The sequence below is a fragment of the Anguilla anguilla genome, chromosome 8 (genome assembly GCF_013347855.1).
Source record: "Anguilla anguilla isolate fAngAng1 chromosome 8, fAngAng1.pri, whole genome shotgun sequence".
In the NCBI taxonomy this organism is placed as follows: Eukaryota; Metazoa; Chordata; class Actinopteri; order Anguilliformes; family Anguillidae; genus Anguilla; species Anguilla anguilla.
Window position 1 is genome coordinate 5649232 of NC_049208.1, and position 18383 is coordinate 5667614.

An 18383-nucleotide genomic window follows, 5' to 3' on the forward strand; every position below is an offset into this window, starting at 1 on the left:
ATGTTTTGTAGCATTTGGGGTGGGGTGGGGGGGTGGGGGGATCTGTGGCTACAGGTTTGGCGTGAGTGACCAGCCAAGCTGCATTTTAAAGAAGCTTACTGTCCCTGACTCTGTTCAATCTTTCTTGGTGAATGTTGTTTTTTAAATTTTCTAAATTACCATATTGTGGACTAATCTTCTTTTCTTTGCTGTCACATACAGCAGACCCTGTGATTAGCCGTAGTAAATCACTGTCTGCCACTATCCAGCACCAAGCGCAATTGTGGCCTGTTTTTCAGTGGAGCCCTTTCTCTGGGACCTGGACGTCTATCTCTCACTTATATGTATGTTTGTACATATAACATATCATATAAAATAATAATATGAAATAGATCACAGCTTCTGTGCAGAGGTCAAAGTTTGGTGGAAAAAAACTGCCACAATATTGTATGTGCAAATGTGTCAACTGCTTTAATAAATGGAATTACTAATTTAATCATTTGCAAATTTCATTAATTATTCACCCATCCATCTGCTTAACTTGATTAATTTTTTTAAGTTGTTTATTTTGATAATCATTTCTATGTCTGTGAGAAAAACTAAGTATCAACTTCGTGCACTAAGTGTTTTTGAGCTCTGTACAGTATTTAGTGTCCAAGCATCATATATCTTTGACGCTTTTACGTCGTTTGGTTCTGTCTATGTAAAAGCTCAAATTTACAGCTCATCCAGCATAGTCAACTGTTGTAGGGTGTTTACGGTAATATCTTCATAGTAGTCCGGAAACAAACACTTAAGTACAGGGTGCTGCGGCTTGCATAGCCTATACTGCTAATTCGCACGCAAACACTTTCTTTATTTGGACTGAAATCTTTTTCTTTTCCACTATAAGTTTCTTTACATGATATATATTTGGTAAGCGGCGCTGGAATGTCGTATACGAGAAGGTCTAGCTGTGTTGCGTTCCAGGCACAGTTATCTCCAATCCTGGAGATATTAGCCCAGACAGCGGTGGCAGAAATTAATAAACTTGTTGACGATGGGACAACAGTTTTACGTCTGGAAATGTCTCAGAATCAACGGGAGATTGAAACTCTGAAGAGAAAAGTACAGTCACTCGAGCGCGAGCTGCGGGCGACGCAGAGGACCGCAGAATCACGAGGACACCCGCAGCCTGTTATTGTTCCGATTTTGGATGAATTGCGATTAACTAAAAGAGGTAATAAGAGCGAGCGACAGCCGTTCGATTGACGATCGTGTTTGCTTGCTTACGTGGGTTTTTCCTAGCGAAAAAACAAAACCATTAAAAATATATTGAATATTTAACATGTTTAAATTGGACAAGATGTATCTGCCTTTGTGTGCATGACGTAAACATGCCGGATACACGCTTGGGATAGTTTTTTAACGGTGACGTGCTCCTGATGTTTTAGTGTGCATGTGAAAGCAGGGCAGCATCATATAGGAGTGAGAACCCCCCGCCACGGCCACTGTAGAATTCATTTCTGAGAGCACCCCCAAAAATATTTCTGTCCAATTCAGGTTTGCATTCTGAAATGTATTTTCATTAAAAATTTATTTTATTAAGTAGGATGAAACTAATTTGCTAATCCCCATTGTGTAAAAGTTGTTAACTAAAGTCTAACTTATTTTTTAAAATAATAATTAAAGCAGTTTCTCCTTCTTCTCCCTGAATGTTCTACCTCAGCAGAGAGAGTCTTTCAGCAGGAGTGGAGCTTCAGTCTGCAGAGTGAAAGAGAACCTGCTGGTGTGGCACAGGTAGACACACCTGTGCAATCCAGGATCATGAGGAACCAGGTGGGTGTGTGAGAGAGAGAGAGAGAGAACTTTGAATTCATAAACACCTTTAAATAAAGATTAAGAGAGAGGGGTTGGGGGGCTGTGCTGTGCAGTGTCAGACCCAGATCTGTGCAACATTCAAAGTAAGCTTCTCTGTTTCAGTCTGCAAACATGGAGCAGTTCAGGCCTGAACCAGTTCTTATCAAGGAGGAGAGACTGGAAGAGGACTTGTGTTACAGAGAGCCACAGCCCACACCTGGAGGAGAGGAACAGGGAACACAGCCCACACCTATAACAGAGGAACAGGTAACACAGCCCACACCTGTAGAAGATGGGAAGAAACTGGACCCGGAGCCCACACCTGCAGGAGACCCAGAGGAGCTGAGTGAGCAGCACAGGTGTGAACATGGTGATGAGGAGCTCAGTGAACTGGAGTTTGTGGTGAAGGCAGAACAAGAGGAAGAGCATGTAGCCCAGAGACTCAGTCAGACAGGATGTGAACACAGTGCAGGAAGACTCAACAATCTGGACTCTGAGTATGTAATGTATGAGAGAGACAGTCAGCTGTGGACTTCCTTTACACAAGAGGACAGTGACTTAGAGACTGATGATCCAGTTTGTTCTAATGCTACAGAAAAGTTCTCACAGAATCTGTCTATTCACACACAGCTACAACATGCTCCTGCCACCATGGAAGTCTCTGGAAACACACTGTCCTCTATTGGGGCTTCATATGTTGAGGAGTTTGATAAGATGAGTGAGAAGCCGTCTGTTTGCAGTGAGGAGCTCAGATCAGAGGCCATTCACACACAGCAGAGTCAGTACAGAGAGAGACTTGTGCACACAGTGGTGAGAGAAAATCAGACATTACTGCCCCAGCAGCAGCAACATGGACCCTCAGTAAAACATATGAGAGGCAGCGAGAGCCCAGCCCAGCCACACTCAGCCTCTCAGTATGAGACCGGCTCTTCTCTGAGTTCCAGTGCTTTCAGTGCTGGGAAGAAGGGGAAGACTGATGGACGAGCTGACTTTGGAAAGAAACCGTACATTTGCGTATACTGTGGGAAGAGCTTTGATCGCTGTAGTCATCTCATCTCGCATCACCGCATTCACACGGGGGAGAAACCGTACAGCTGTACGCAGTGCGGGAAGTGCTTCAGCCTCAAAGGCAATCTTGTAAAGCACGAGAGGGTTCACAGCGGATACAAGCCATTTGGCTGCACGCAGTGCGGAAAGAGATTTGCTCGTGGGGCTAACCTCAGGGCACACGAGAGGAGTCATACGGGAGAGAGACCACACCGCTGCACCCAGTGTGGGAAGAGTTTCACTCAGCAGCGTAATCTCGTCGTGCACCAGAGGATTCACGCAGGAGTGAAACCGTACAGCTGTGTCTAGTGTCGAACTGCACCTTTAAATTTAAAGACTCGCCTTTGAACTCATCTGATTTCACTGTTGAAGTAAATAATTTCGACTGAAATGGTGTTCATTAGCAATTTTGTGTTAGCTCTTTGTGCTGAAGTTTGTTATGAAGAAAATGTGCTTACACAATTCGTGAAGACATCCTAAGTATCAGTGTTGCCCTTCAGATGGCTTTAATAAAATGATAATGTTTTAATTAAACATGTAGCTGTGGCTCCTTTTTATTATTAGCTGCGACCGCAGCTCTATAGCTTTGTCTGTCGGTCGGTCGGTCTGTCGGTCGGTCGGTTGGTCCACAAAAGTGTCCCACCCCACTGTGGCCACAGTTTTCGCCCCAGGAGGCTGAAATTTGGCATGGCCGTTGGTCATGACCGAAGGTAGAGCTGAGTAACTTTCAGGCCGATTGACCAAGAGGGGGTGTGGCGATGGGCGTGGCCTATCACAAAAAGGCGCATCACTCCCGAATGGATTCACAGATTTGCACAAGATTTCGTGGAAATGTCGGTCATGAGCCAAAGAAGAGGTCACGTGTTTGTGTGAGAGTGTGCATGGATGCATGCACACATGGATGCATGCGCGTGTGCGGTCGCAGCTATTGCGGATTCGCGCTTGTTTATTTGAGTTGAGCATCTGCACACCCGCATTCAGAAGAAACGCGGCACTAAATACCGAATTCACCGTAACCTTGTCATACTTGCAACCCTGTTGCTATACTGTAGTTTTGACTCGTATTGGATTATGCAATAAAATGTTCCAAGTTGGTTACATTTGATCCAGCAACCACAGATTTTGGGGAAACCTTGGAGGTATTGTAGCTTGCTACTGGTTACAAGTCTGCTTGTCCTGCTGATCACTTGGAATTTTTAAAAAAATTCCTGGAAAACTTTTCAGTCGGCCACATAATAATGTCTATATTTACTCATACGCATCAGTCACTATTTTTGGCATCTTTTGTTCGTTTGATATGAATTAAATGCGTTAACAGAAATGGTAAGCTCGCTCGTCATGGGCTCTATCAAATTTATTAGCAAGTTTTACTGAGTATTTACGGTAACTAATTACGTCATCAACCTGCGGAAATACGGTCTTGACCCGTTGTCTTCGACATAGGCAATTTTGGCTTAACCTAAACACATAAAGAAAAGCTTCAAGCGTATCGCGTAGGAAAGCCAGCCACGGATTCTGATTGATAGTTACATTCTTCATCTGGGTAGCTACAAAAAATAGCTGTTTTATTAAGACATTGAAGTGGTGAAGTAAAATCGTTGGGTAAAATGACGAATTATGCTCATTTTCACACACAGATAACCACTATTATGGAAATCATGACAAAGTCAGCGATAGCAGAAATTACCAAACTTTTTGACGACAGTTCCTCAGTTTTGTGTACAAAAATATTTAGGAGTTTGCACGAGAATCAAGCGCTGAAAAAGAAATTACAGTTGTTGCAGCATGAGCTGAGGACGGCGCGAGGACAGAAAAAGGGAACAGGAGCGCGTGAGAGACCTGTCAACACTCGATCGGTTGGAGTTCAAGTTATCGGTGAATATTAGGATTTATTGTTATGAAATTATATTTGTGAATGTATGTGCTTTTAAAATATTGGCACGGAGCAACCATGATGTGGTTTCTTTCCTTCAAGTAATTTGGGAAAATGTATTGTGTACTACGGGGTTGTTTCATATTAAGTCGCTCTTTCTTAAAATGTAGCATTTAAAATTAACGACAAATGTCACATTACAGTTATTTCGAGGGTTCTCTTATGCAGAACCCTGAGCAATATTGGAGAAACAGAAATGCATTCGCTCGATTAATATAAACAATCCAGACGTGACCAACAACATTCCCAGACCAGCGAGTAAAGATGCGACATCACTACAGCACCAGAGCAAGTTAACCATGGTAACCAAGAATTGGAGTACCAGTTGTAAATACGGACTACATCCATAACAAGTTCTAAGAAGTGAAGCATGAAACCATAATCTAAATGAATACAAAGGGAGGGGGTGATTTGGGGTGGGGGTGAGTGGGGAGCACCCAGACTCTGGGAATAATCCCCCACTGACTTAATCCATTAAATACATATAACACGTGATTATTGTAATTTAAAATTGTTTCATGTAAATCATTTCTTTACAGAGAATAGTGTGGAAGAGCCATACAGAGAGAGAGGCTTTGGGCAGGAGGGGAGCTTCAGTCTGAGGAGAGATGGAGAACCTGCAGGTGCAGAACAGGTAGACTCACCTGTATAGTCATTTCTCACTAGGAACCAGGCCAGCACATGAGAAATCATACTGTGCTAATTGTTACTATTTCCATTAAGTTTTAAGTTTCTAGCTACTGTTCTGTACATTTTATTGTATTTTACAGTTAATAATGTGCTACATCAGCAATGTGATGTAAGAATTAGCATTTGTGAAGTGGTGTACAAATACCATAATGCATGCACTACATAATATTCTCAGCTTTATTTGATACTGCTAAGTGTTATTTTATTTAATAGCCATTCAGTTTTCACCAGCCTCCGTGGTTTGTTCAGAATAATCTCTTGGCTCTTCTGCTACAGTCTGCAAGCATGGAGAAGGTCAGACCTGAACCAGTTCTTATCAAGGAGGAGAGACTGGAAGAGGACTTGTGTTACAGGGACCGCAAACCTGCAGCAGAGGAACAGGTAACACAGCCCACACCTGTAGAAGATGGGAAGAACCTGGACACAGAGCCCACACCTGCAGGAGACCCAGAGGAGCTGAGTGAGCAGCACAGGTGTGAACACGGTGATGAGGAGCTCAGTGGACTGGAGTTTGTGGTGAAGGCAGAGCAAGAGGAAGAGCAGGCAGCCCAGAGACTCAGTCAGACAGGATGTGAACGCAGTGCAGGAAGACTCAACAATCTGGGCTCTGAGTGTGTAATGTATGAGAGAGACAGTCAGCTGTGGACTTCCTTTACACAAGATGACAGTGACATAGAGATTGATGATTCCGTTTGTTCTAATGCTGCAGACCAGTGCTCACAGAGTCAGTCAATTCACACACAGCTCCAACATACTCATACCATCATGGACGTCCCTGGAAGCACACTGTCCTCTTTTGGGGCTTCACATGTTGAGGAGTTTGATAAGATGAGTGAGAAGCCATCTGTTTGCAGTGAGGAGCTCAGATCAGAGGCCATTCACACACAGCAGGGTCAGTACAGAGAGAGACTTGTGCACACAGTGGAGAGAGAGAATCAGACATTGCTTCCCCAGCAGCAGCAGCAACATGGACCCTCAGTAAAACACATGAGAGGCAGCGAGAGCCCAGCCCAGCCACACTCAGGCTGTCAGTATGAGACCGACTCTACTCTGAGTACCAGTGCTTTCAATGCTGGGAATGATGGGGAGGCTGAAGGACAAGCTGAATGTGGAAGGAAACCGTTCGTTTGCATATATTGTGGGAAGAGTTTTGATTGCTGTAGTCGTCTCATCTCACATCACCGAATTCACACCGGGGAGAAACCGTTCAGCTGTGCACATTGTGGGAGGTGTTTCAATCGCAAAAGCAATCTTGTACGACATGAGAGGATTCACAGCGGGAATAAACCATTCGGTTGCACACTCTGTGGAAAGAGATTTGCTTGGGGACCTGACCTAAGAGCACACCACAGGAGTCATACAGGAGAGAGACCGTATCACTGCACCTACTGTGGGAAGAGTTTTGCTCGCCAGTGCAATCTTGTTGTGCACCGGAGGATTCACACAAGAGTGAAACTGTACAGCTGTGTCTAGTGTCAGACTACTTCTTTAAATTTGAAGACCTCCGTTGATCTAATCAGATTTCACTGTTGAAATAAATCCTTTTGACTGAAATGGTGTTCATTAGCAATTTTGTGTGAGCCCTTTGTGCTGAAGTTTGTTAGAAAGAAACTGTGCTTACAAAATTCATGAAGAGACATGATAGTACATCCCAGTATCAGTGTTGCCCTTCAGATGGCCTTAATAAAATGAAACCGTTTTAATTAAACGTGCAGTTTGTCGCCTTTTTTGTATTTGAGTTTAAAATCTGCAGACCCTCATCCAGAAGAAACAGGGCACAAAAGGCAGAATCCACTGTAACCCTGTCATAATTGCACCCCTGTTGCTATACTGTAGCTTTGGCTCACATTGGATTGTACAATAAAATATTCTAAGTGGGTTTGCTATATATGATCCAGCAACCGCAGATTTTGGAGGTATTGTAGCTTACTACTAGTCACAAGCCTGCTTGTCCTACACAAAGACAAACGATGCATTTTACTACCAGGATGATCCAAGGTACAGACTGGCCAATGTAGAGCAACAGCTGAATGGTTCTGCTGATTTCTTCCTGGAAATTATGTCATGGCCTGAAAGATTACCGGTAATTTAAAAAAAGATTTCTTGGAAAACTTTTCACTAGGCCACATATTAATGTCTGTGTTTATTCGTATCCAGCAGTCATTGTTATTGGCACCTTCGGTTAATTTGATATGAATTAGATGCATGAACACAAATGGTACGCTCGCCGCGGTAACAATGATCTCTGTCAATTTTTATATTGCGGTTTTTACTGAGTATTTACGGTAAATTACGTCATCAACCTGCGGAAACATGGTCTTCAGTACGGGCAATTTCAGCTTCACCCTATGGCTGCACATGGACACCTGAAGCTAAGCTTCTAGCCTCTCGCCTAGCAAAGCCGGCCACGGGCCCTGATTTGTAGTTACATTCTTCATCTAAGTAGCTACACAAACATAATTGCTGTTTTATTAAGGCATTGAAGTGGTGAAGTGAAATCGCTTGATAAAATGACGAATTATGCTCATTTCCAAACACAGATAACCTCCATTATGGAAATCATGACAAAGTCAGCGATAGCAGAAATTACCAGACTTTTTGACGACAGTTCCTCAATTTTGTGTTTGAAAATATCTAGGAGTTTACATGAGAATCAAGCGCTGAAAAGGAAACTACAGTTGTTGCAGCAGGAGCTGAGCACGGCGCGAAAACGGAACGAGGGAATAGCAGGAGCGCGTGAGAGTCCTGTCAACTCTCGATCTGTTGGAGTTCAAGTTTCCGGTAAATATGAGGATTTGTTGTGATGAAATGGTGTTTGTGAATGTATTTGCTTTTAAAATATTGCCACGCAGAAAACATGATGTGGTTTCTTTCCTTCAAGTAATTTGGGAAAATGTATCGTGTACTATAGGGCTGTTTCATCTTAAGCCGATCTTCCTTAAAATTCTGCATTTAAAATGAACCACAAATGTCACATACAGGCATTTAGCAAGGTCTCTTATCCAGAACCCCTAACAATATTGAATAAACAGAAATGCATTCACTCGATTAATATAAACAATCCAGACGTGGCCAACAACATTCTCTGACCAGCGAATAAAGCTGCAGCATCACTAGCACTAGTGTTAACCATGGTAGCCGAGAATCAGAGTACCAGTTGTAAGTAGATCCTTCGTCCATAACAAGTTCTAAGGAGAGAAGTATGAAACCATAACTTAAATGAACACAGAGTGGGTCCATTGGGGTAAGGCTATGGGGGGAGCACTGTGACTGAATAATTCCCTATTAGCATGATCCATTAAAGACATACAGTACATGTGATTATTGTTATTTTTTAATTTTTCTTATAATACAATTCTTTACAGAGAGAATAGTGGAAGAGCCATGCAGAGAGAGAATCTTTGGGCAGGAGCGGAGCTTCAGTCTGAGGAGAGATGGAGAACCTGCAGGTGTGGAACAGGTAGACACACCTTTACAGTAATTTCTCACTAGGAACCAGGCCAGCACATGTGAAATCATACTGTGCTAATTGTTACTATTTCCATTAAGTTTTAAGTTTCTAGACATTGTTCTGTACATTTTATTGTATTTTACAGTTGATAATGTGCTACATCAGCCAGTGCATTGGAAATCACTCAGTGCAAACTATTACTATTCACATTAAGTTTAAATTTTTAGAGGTTCTGTAGATTTTATTTTATTGTACGGATGATAATGTGCGACATCAGCAATGTGGTAGAAGAATAAGCATTTGTGAATTGGTGTACAAATAACATAATGCATGCATTACATAATATTATCAGCATTATTTGACTGTTAATACTAAAGCTCAGCATGTTGTGCAGTATTAGGTTCGTTTTTTTTCTGTCCTGCTCTGTTTTCTTAGTCTGCGCACCTAAGTAATATAAATACTGATAAATGTAATTTTATTTAATAGGCATTCAGCTTTCACCAGCTGCTGGGGTGTATTCAGAGTAATCTCTTGGTTCTTCTGTTACAGTCTGCAAACATGGAGAAGGTTAGACCTGAACCAGTTCTTATCAAGGAGGAGAGACTGGAAGAGGACTTGTGTTACAGAGATCACAAACCAGCAACAAAGGAACAGGTAACACAGCCCGCACCTGCAACAGAAGAACAGGCAACACAGCCCACACCTGTAGAAGATGGGAAGAAATTGGACACAGAGCCCACACCTGCAGGAGACCCAGAGGAGCTGAGTGAGCAGCACAGGTGTGAACACGGTGATGAGGAGCTCAGTGGACTGGAGTTTGTGGTGAAGGCAGAGCAAGAGGAAGAGCATGTAGTCCAGAGACTCAATCAGACAGGATGTGAACGCAGCACAGGAAGACTCAACAATCTGGGCTCTGAGTATGTAATGTATGAGAGAGACAGTCAGCTGTGGACTTCCTTTACACAAGAGGACAGTGACCTAGAGACTGATGATCCAGTTTGTTCTAAGGCTACAGAAAAGTTCTCACAGAATCGGCCAATTTACAGACAACTACAACATGCTCCTGCCATCATGGAAGTCTCTGGAAACACACTGTCCTCTTTTGGGGCTTCATATGTTGAGGAGTTGGATAAGATGCGTGCAAAGCCATCTGTTTACAGTGAGGAGCTCAGATCAGAGGCCATTCACACACAGCAGAGTCAGTACAGAGAGAGACGTGTGCACACAGTGGAGAGAGAGAATCAGACATTACTGCCCCAGCAGCAGCGACATGGACCCTCAGTAAAACACATGAGAGGCAGCGAGAGCCCAGCCCAGCCACACTCAGGCTCTCAGTATGAGACCGGCTCTACTCTGAGTTCCAGTGCTTTCAGTGCTGGGAAGAAGGGCAAGACTGATGGACGAGCTGCTTTTAGAAAGAAACCGTTCATTTGCATATATTGTGGGAAGAGTTTTGATTGCTGTAGTCGTCTCATCTCACATCACCGAATTCACACCGGGGAGAAACCGTTCAGCTGTACGCAGTGCGGAAGGTGTTTTAATCGCAAAAGCAATCTTGTACAACATGAGAGGATTCACAGCGGATTTAAACCATTCGGTTGCACGCTGTGTGGAAAGAGATTTGCTCGGGGTCCTGATCTCAGAGCACACCACAGAAGTCATACTGGAGAGAGACCGTATCACTGCACCCAGTGTGGGAAGAGTTTTGCTCGCCAGTGCAGTCTTGTTGTTCACCAGAGGATTCACTCAAGAGTGAAACCGTACAGCTGTATCTAGCGTCAGACTGCATCTTTAAATTTAGAGACCAGTTGAACTCATCAGATGTCACTTTTGAAATAAATCCTTTTGACTGAAATGGTGTTCATGAACAATTTTGTATTAGCTCTTTGTGGTAAAGTTTGTTAGAAAGGAAATGTGCTCACAAAATTCTTGAAGACATCCAAGTATCATTGTTACCCTTTAGATGGCTTTAATAAAATGAAACCGTTTTAATTGAAAGTGTAGTTTTGGCTTCTTTTTTATTTTAGCCTAACATCTGCACACTCCTATCCAAAAGAAACAACGCACGAAAGGCGGAATCCACCGTAATCCTGTCATATATACAACCCTGTTGCTATACTGTAGTTTTGGCTTACATTGAATTGCCCAATTAAATGCATTAACGCAAATGGTACGCACGCCGCAGTACGCCATGGGTTCTATCAAATTGATTTGCAATTTTTCACTGAATATTTGCGGTTCATTATTACGTCATCAACCTGTGGAAATATGATCTTTGCCACAGACAGTTCAAGCTAATATACATTTAAATTTAAATATCAGTCAGGCAGAAATGAGGAGTTTGATTTAAACTGAACTAAGGTATGGCAAAAAGAGGTAGGCAGGAGGGAGTATAAGAGAGGAGATGATCATATATCCAGGATGAGATTTGGACATACGGGAGTACACTGTACACATCATCTAATGAATGAACACAATTGCGCGACTTGCGATTACCGCCTTCAAGAAGAGACTATTGAGCATGTTACATCATTTTGCCCTAATTATAATTTACACAAGGAAATGTTGATGATGAACCTGAGCAATACGACGGTTATGTTTTAAGAGATAACTGTCGCAAAGTAATTCAGGGGACAAATGTTATTCTTTTATATTTCCGTATGTAAGACACAAAGGGTTAATAAACAGGATATCATTTTTTGTTGTTCGTTTGTTTGTTTTTTGAGAAAGACTGATAACGTCCCGATCCACACTCCTATCCAGTCGGTGGCGGTAATTGTCCTAGATGTTGCTTGTCAGCTGCTATGAACCCCCAAGTAGAAGAAGACGAAGAAGAAGACCGTATTAGCTTCACCTACAGCTAAGCTAGCGTTTCGCCTAGCAAAGCCAGTGACAGCTCCTAATTGATAGTTACATTCTTCTTCTAGGTCGTTACAAAAAAATAAATAAATGCTGTTTTATTAAAGCATTGAAGTGGTGAAGTAAAATCGTTTGGTAAAATGACGAATTATGCTCATTTTCAAACACAGATAACCACCATTATGGAAATCATGACAAAGTCAGCGATAGCAGAAATCATCAAACTTTTTGACGACAGTTCCTCAGTTTTGTGTTTGAAAATATCTAGGAGTTTACATGAGAATCGAGCGCTGAAAAGGAAACTACAGTCGATGCAGCATGAGCTGAGGACGGCGCGAAGGCAGAAAGAGGGAATAGCAGGAGCGCCTGAGGGTCCTGTCAACAATCGATCTGTTGGAGTTCAAGTTCTCGGTGAATATTAGGATTTATTGTTATGTAATGATAATCGTATTTGCTTTTGAAATATTGACATGGAGAAAGCATGATGTGGTTCATTTAATGTAATTTGGGGAAAATATATTGGGTACAACGAGAATGTTTCATCTGAATTCGCTCTTCCTTAACAATTAACATTTAAAATGAAAGACAAATGTCACATTTCAATAATTTAGAGAGCGCTCTAACCCCGAACCCTTAACAAGATTAGAGAAACAGAAATGCATTCACTTGATTACTAAAAACAATAGTGCCAGACCTGGCCAACAACATTCCCAGACCAGTGAGTAAAGCTGCAACATCACTACAGCACTAGTGCAAGTTAACCATGGTAACCAAGAATCAGCGTACCAGTTGTGAATGCGGACTACAGCCATGACAAGAAGAGAAACATAAAAGCATAACCTAAATTAATACAAAAGGAGGGGATGCTTTGGGGTGGGGATGTGAGGGGTGCACTAAATCTGTCTGAATAATTCCCTACTAACTTGTTCTGTTGAAGTCATATAATACATGTGCTCATTGTATTTCTCATATTAATAAATTATTTACAGAGAATAGTGTGGAAGAGCCGCGCAGAGGGAGAATCTTTGGGCTGGAGGGGAGCTTCAGTCTGAGGAGAGATGGAGAACCTGCAGGTGTGGAACAGGTAGGCTCACCTTTACAGTCATTTCTCACTGGGAACCAGGCCAGCACATGGGAAATCATACTGTGCTAATTGTTACTATTTCCATTAAGTTTTAAGTTTCTAGACATTGTTCTGTACATTTTATTGTATTTTACAGTTGATAATGTGCTACATCAGCAATGTGGTGTAAGAATTAGCATTTGTGAAGGGGTGTACAAATACCATAATGCATGCATTACATAATATTCTCAGCTTTATTTGATACTGCTAAGTGTTATTTTATTTAATAGCCATTCAGTTTTCACCAGCTGCTGTGGTTTGTTCAGAATAATCTCTTGGGTCCTCTGCTACAGTCTGCAAGCATGGAGAAGGTCAGACCTGAACCAGTTCTTATCAAGGAGGAGAGACTGGAAGAGGACTTGTGTTACAGAGATCACAAACCAGCAACAAAGGAACAGGTAACACAGCCCACAATTGCAACAGAGGAACAGGTAACACAGCCCACACTTGCAACAGAGGAACAGGTAACACAGGCCACACCTGTAGAAGATGGGAAGAAACTGGACACAGAGCCCACACCTGCAGGAGACCCAGAGGAGCTGAGTGAGCAGCACAGGTGTGAACACGGTGATGAGGAGCTCAGTGGACTGGAGTTTGTGGTGAAGGCAGAGCAAGAGGAACAGCATGTAGCCCAGAGACTCAATCAGACAGGATGTGAACACAGTGCAGGAAGACTCAACAATCTGGGCTCTGAGTGTGTAATGTATGAGAGAGACAGTCAGCTGTGGACTTCCTTAGCACAAGGGGACAGTGACATAGAGCCTGATGATCCAGTTTGTGTTATTGCTACTGAACAGTGCTCAGAGAATTTGTCAATTCACACACAGCTCCAACAGACTCCTGCCACCATGGAAGTTTCTGGAAGCACACTGTCCTCTTTTGGGCCTTCATATGTTGAGGAGTTTGATAAGATGAGTGAGAAGCTGTCTGTTTGCAGTGAGGAGCTCCGATCAGAGGCCATTCACACACAGCAGGGTCAGTACAGAGAGAGACTTGTGCACACAGTGGAGAGAGAGAATCAGACATTACTGCCCCAGCAGCAGCACCATGGACCCTCAGTAAAACACATGAGAGGCAGCGAGAGCCCAGCCCAGCCACACTCAGGCTCTCAGTATGAGACCGGCTCTACTCTGAGTACCAGCGTTTTCAGTGCTGGGAAGAAGGATGCGACTCATGGACAACCTGACTTTGGAAAGAAACCGTTCATTTGCATATATTGTGGGAAGAGTTTTAATTGCTGTAGTCATCTCATCTCACATCACCGAATTCACACAGGGGAGAAACCATACAGTTGTGCACAGTGTGGGAAGCGTTTCAGTCACAAAGGTAATCTTGTACAACATGAGCGGGTTCACAGTGGGAATAAACCATTCGGTTGCACACTGTGTGGAAAGAGGTTTGCTCGTGGACCTGATCTTAGAGCACACCACAGAATTCATACAGGAGAGAAACCGTATCACTGCACGTACTGTGGGAAGAGTTTTGCTCGCCAGTGTAATCTTGTTGTGCACCAGAGGATTCACACAAGAGTGAAACTATACAGCTGTATCTAGCGTCCGACTACTTTTTAAAAAGTCATAGACCTTTTAAACTGAACAGATTTCACTGGTGAAACTAACCGCTTTGATTAGAATGATAGGCATTAATAAGCTTTGTATTAGCTTTGTGTTACAGTTTGAGTTATAAAAAACTGTGCTGACAAAATTCACGAAGATACATGATAATACATCAAGCATCAATGTTGTCTTTCATATGGCTTTAATAAAATGAAACCGTTTTAATTGGAAGTGTAGTTTTGGCTTCTTTTTTTTTAGCCGAAAATCTGCACCACCTCATCCAGAAGAAACAAGGCACCAAAGACGGAATCCACCGTAACCCTGTCATACTTGCAATCCTGTCACTATGCTGTAGCTTTGACTCGCATTGGATTTCACAATTAAATGCATTAACACAAATAGTGCGCACGCCGCAGTGAACAATGTTTTCTTTCAAATATTTTTGCAATTTTTACTGAGTATTTACGGTAAATTATTACGTCATCAACTTGCGGAAACATGGTCTTCACCACAAACAATTTTATCTTAAACTAGATTCCTAAAGCCAAGCTTCTAGCGTCTTACATAGCAAAGCCAGCCACGGGCACTGATTGGTAGTTACATTCTTCATCTAGGTAGTAACATAAACATAATTGCTGTTTTATTAAGACACTGAAGTGGTGAAGTAAAACGTTTGGCAAAATGACGAATTATGCTCATTTTCAAAGACAGATTACCACCATTATGGAAATCATGACAAAGTCAGCGATAGAAGAAATTACTAAACTTTTTGACGACAGTTCCTCAGTTTTGTGTTTTAAAATATCTAGGAGTTTAAACGAGAATGAGGCGCTGAAAAAGAAACTACAGTTGTTGCAGCATGAGCTGAGGTCGGCGCGTGGACAGAAAGAGGAAATAAAATCAGCGCGTGAGAGCCCTGTCAACACTCGATCTGTTGGAGTTCAAGTTTTCGGTGAATATGAGGATTTAGTAATGATAATTGTGAATGTGCTTGCCTTTGAAATATTGGAGAAAACATGTTGTGGGTTCTTTCATGTAATTTGGGGATAATATATTGGGTACAACGTGGATGTTTCATATGAAGGCGGACTTACTTAAAATTTAGCATTTAAAATTAAGCCAAAATGTCACATTACTGTCATTTAGCGGGCTCTCTTATCCCGAACCTCTGACAATATCGTTGAAACAGAAGTGCATTCACTTGATTCATATAAGCTATCCAGACCTGGCAAACAACGTTGCCAGACCAGCGAGTAAAGATGCGACATCACTACAGCACTAATGCAAGTTTACCATGGCAACCAAGAATCAAAGTACAAGTTGTAAATACGGGCTACATCCATAACAAGTTCTAAGAAGAGAAACATAAAACCATAACCTAATGAATGCAAAGGGATGGGAACACTGAGAGTAAATAATTCTCTCCAAACATGGTCCATTAAAGACATAGAATACATGTGATTGTTGTAATTTTATAAATTTCTCATATAAATCGATTATTTACAGAGAGTAATGTGGACAAGCAGTACAGAGAGGGAATCGTTGGGCAGGAGTGGAGCTTCTGTCTAAGGAGAGATGGAGAACCTGCAGGTGTGGAACAGGTAGACTCACCTTTACCGTCATTTCTCACTAGAAAGCAGACCAGCGCATCAGAAGTTAAACTGAGCAAATTATTGCTATTATACAATGTTTTAATTTTCAGTGGTTGTTCTGTACATTTTATTGTATTTTACAGATGATAATGCATGTGCTACACCAGCAATTTGGTGGAAGAATAGGCATTTGTGGTGTACGAATGCATGCTGTTAATATTAATGCTCAGCATATAATTAATTATTAGGTTCAGTTTAATTCTGTCCTGCTCTGGTTTTTCAGTCTGCGCACCTAGGTAATATGAATGCTGCTAAATGTTATTTTGTTTTACAAACATTCAGTTTTCATCCACTGCTGGGATACATTCAGAATAATTTCTTGGCTCCTCTGTTACAGTCTGCAAACATGGAGCACATCGAGCCTGAATCTGTTCTTATCAAGCAGGAGAGACTGGAAGAGGGCTTCTGTTACAAAGAACCTACACCTAGAACAGAGGAGCAGGTAGTAGACCCAACACGTGCTACAGTGGAACAGGTAACACAGTCCATACGTACAACTGAGGAACAGGTAACACAGCTCACATCTGTAGAAGATGAGAAGAAACCGGACACAGAGCCCACAGGAGACCCAGAGGAGCTGAGTGAGCAGCACAGGTGTGAACACGGTGATGAGGAGCTCAGTGGACTGGAGTTTGTGGTGAAGGCAGAGCAAGAGGAAGAGCAGGCAGCCCAGAGACTCAGTCAGACAGGATGTGAACGCAGTGCAGGAAGACTCAACAATCTGGGCTCTGGGTATGTAATGTATGGGAGAGACAGTCAGCTGTGGACTTACTTTACACAAGAGGACAGTGACCTACATGATGGGGACACTGGAAAGAAGGGGAAGGCTGACGGACAAGGTGACTTTGGAAAGAAACCGTTCATTTGCATATATTGCGCAAAGAGTTTTGATCGCTGTAGTCGTCTCATCTCACATCACCGCATTCACACGGGGGAGAAACCGTACAGCTGTGCACAGTGCGGGAAGTGCTTCAGTCTCAAAGGCAATCTTGTAAAGCACGAGAGGGTTCACAGCGGATACAAGCCATTTGGCTGCACGCAGTGCGGGAAGAGATTTACACGGGCCGCTACCCTTAGAGCACACCACAGAAGTCATACGGGAGAGAGACCGCATCACTGGGAAGAGTTTCACTCACCGTCCTAATCTTGTTGTGCACGAGAGGATTCACACGGGAGTGAAGCCATACATCCGTAACTAGTGTGAGAATACTTTTTCATATTTAAAGACCCTTCAAACCCATCATATTTCACTGTTGAAATAAAGCGCGTTGATTGAAACGGTATGTGTAAATAATCTGTATATTAGCAATATGTTTGAGTTATGAAGGCGGTTTGCTCAGAAATATTCATGAAAACGCATGACAACATCCAGCATCAGTGTTTCCCTTAATGTCATTTTAATAAAACGAAAGTGTTTTTAATTAAGTGCTTTGTCTAATTTTTTATTTGAGCTGAACATCTGGACACCCCCATGCAGAAGAAAGAAGGCACCAGAGGCTGAATCCCCCCCCCAGACTTTAGGCTTTATTATCCACACTAGGTGAAAATTAGTTTTTTGGCTTCACATCACAATATTGCATCCATTGAAAACATCAACAATCACCACTCACTTTTGAATCTCATTCAAAATTCAGACTTTCAAATAAGAACATAAAACTCATGTAAAATTGACTCTTTGGGCCAGGGTTCAGTGCTATAAGTAGCACAGGCCCCCTTCCCTGTCATACTTGTTGCTCTGTTACTATACTGTAGTTTTGACACACAGTGGGTTGCAAAATGAAACATTCCATGTGCTACATATGATCTGGCAACGACAACCTCTCCCTCACTACCCATCTTCCACCATGGTCTGAAGACTCATCTCTTCAGACTATACCTGGACTAACTACCAACACTCTGTATATTTCATTCGAAATCCACCCGGGGGGCCCCCTTTCATGACACTCATTACATGTTCCCCCATCCCAGCACTTTTGGTAATTTGTAGTTGTCCTAATACTGTGGCTTGTTCTTCTGCCTAGTTGGCTTTGCAGAGGTTAGGTCAGAATAGCTGTCCTAGCTGTACAAAATAAGTATTGTATCTTATTGAACCTGTGTTTTGTAGTTGTCCATGACCATGAAATGCACTTTTTGTACGTCGCTTTGGATAAAAGCATCTGCCAAATAAATGTAATGTAATGTAAGATATTCGGGGGAACATTGGAGGTATTGTAGCTTACTACCAGTTACTACATGCCTGTGCTTGTCTTACACA

General features: G+C 42.3%; 3 protein-coding genes across 13 annotated transcripts; all 3 read left to right on the forward strand.

The window, feature by feature from the left end:
- The first annotated feature begins 732 nt into the window (after window positions 1–732).
- On the forward strand, window positions 733–7196 carry LOC118234021 (zinc finger and SCAN domain-containing protein 2-like). 3 transcript variants are annotated; one of them, XM_035430299.1, is made up of 4 exons: window positions 733–1198; window positions 1688–1797; window positions 1942–2668; window positions 6456–7196. In XM_035430299.1, exons 1-4 carry the CDS (start codon window positions 910–912, stop codon window positions 6959–6961), a joined length of 1632 nt encoding a protein of 543 aa, XP_035286190.1. In that variant the 5' UTR covers window positions 733–909; the 3' UTR covers window positions 6962–7196. The 3 variants fall into 3 exon arrangements, with proteins under 3 accessions (XP_035286190.1, XP_035286189.1, XP_035286191.1); XM_035430298.1 differs by lacking the exon at window positions 6456–7196 and having other exon boundaries at window positions 1942–3399; XM_035430300.1 differs by lacking the exon at window positions 6456–7196 and having other exon boundaries at window positions 1691–1797; window positions 1942–3399.
- LOC118234019 (gastrula zinc finger protein XlCGF52.1-like) lies at window positions 4261–14708 on the forward strand. Of its 9 annotated transcripts, none has more exons than XM_035430292.1 (4): window positions 4261–4740; window positions 5338–5432; window positions 5765–5869; window positions 13353–14708. In XM_035430292.1, the coding sequence occupies exons 1-4, from the start codon at window positions 4473–4475 to the stop codon at window positions 14472–14474; spliced, it is 1590 nt and encodes a 529-aa protein (XP_035286183.1). In that variant the 5' UTR covers window positions 4261–4472; the 3' UTR covers window positions 14475–14708. The 9 variants fall into 9 exon arrangements, with proteins under 9 accessions (XP_035286183.1, XP_035286186.1, XP_035286188.1 ...); XM_035430295.1 differs by having other exon boundaries at window positions 4264–4740; window positions 5338–5421; XM_035430297.1 differs by lacking the exon at window positions 5765–5869 and adding an exon at window positions 9489–9593 and having other exon boundaries at window positions 4265–4740; window positions 5338–5421.
- A 244-nt stretch (window positions 14709–14952) lies between these two features.
- Window positions 14953–17554, forward strand: LOC118234031 (zinc finger and SCAN domain-containing protein 2-like). The gene is made up of 3 exons (XM_035430315.1): window positions 14953–15429; window positions 15984–16078; window positions 16467–17554. The coding sequence occupies exons 1-3, from the start codon at window positions 15159–15161 to the stop codon at window positions 17271–17273; spliced, it is 1173 nt and encodes a 390-aa protein (XP_035286206.1). The 5' UTR covers window positions 14953–15158; the 3' UTR covers window positions 17274–17554.
- Window positions 17555–18383: the final 829 nt, after the last annotated feature.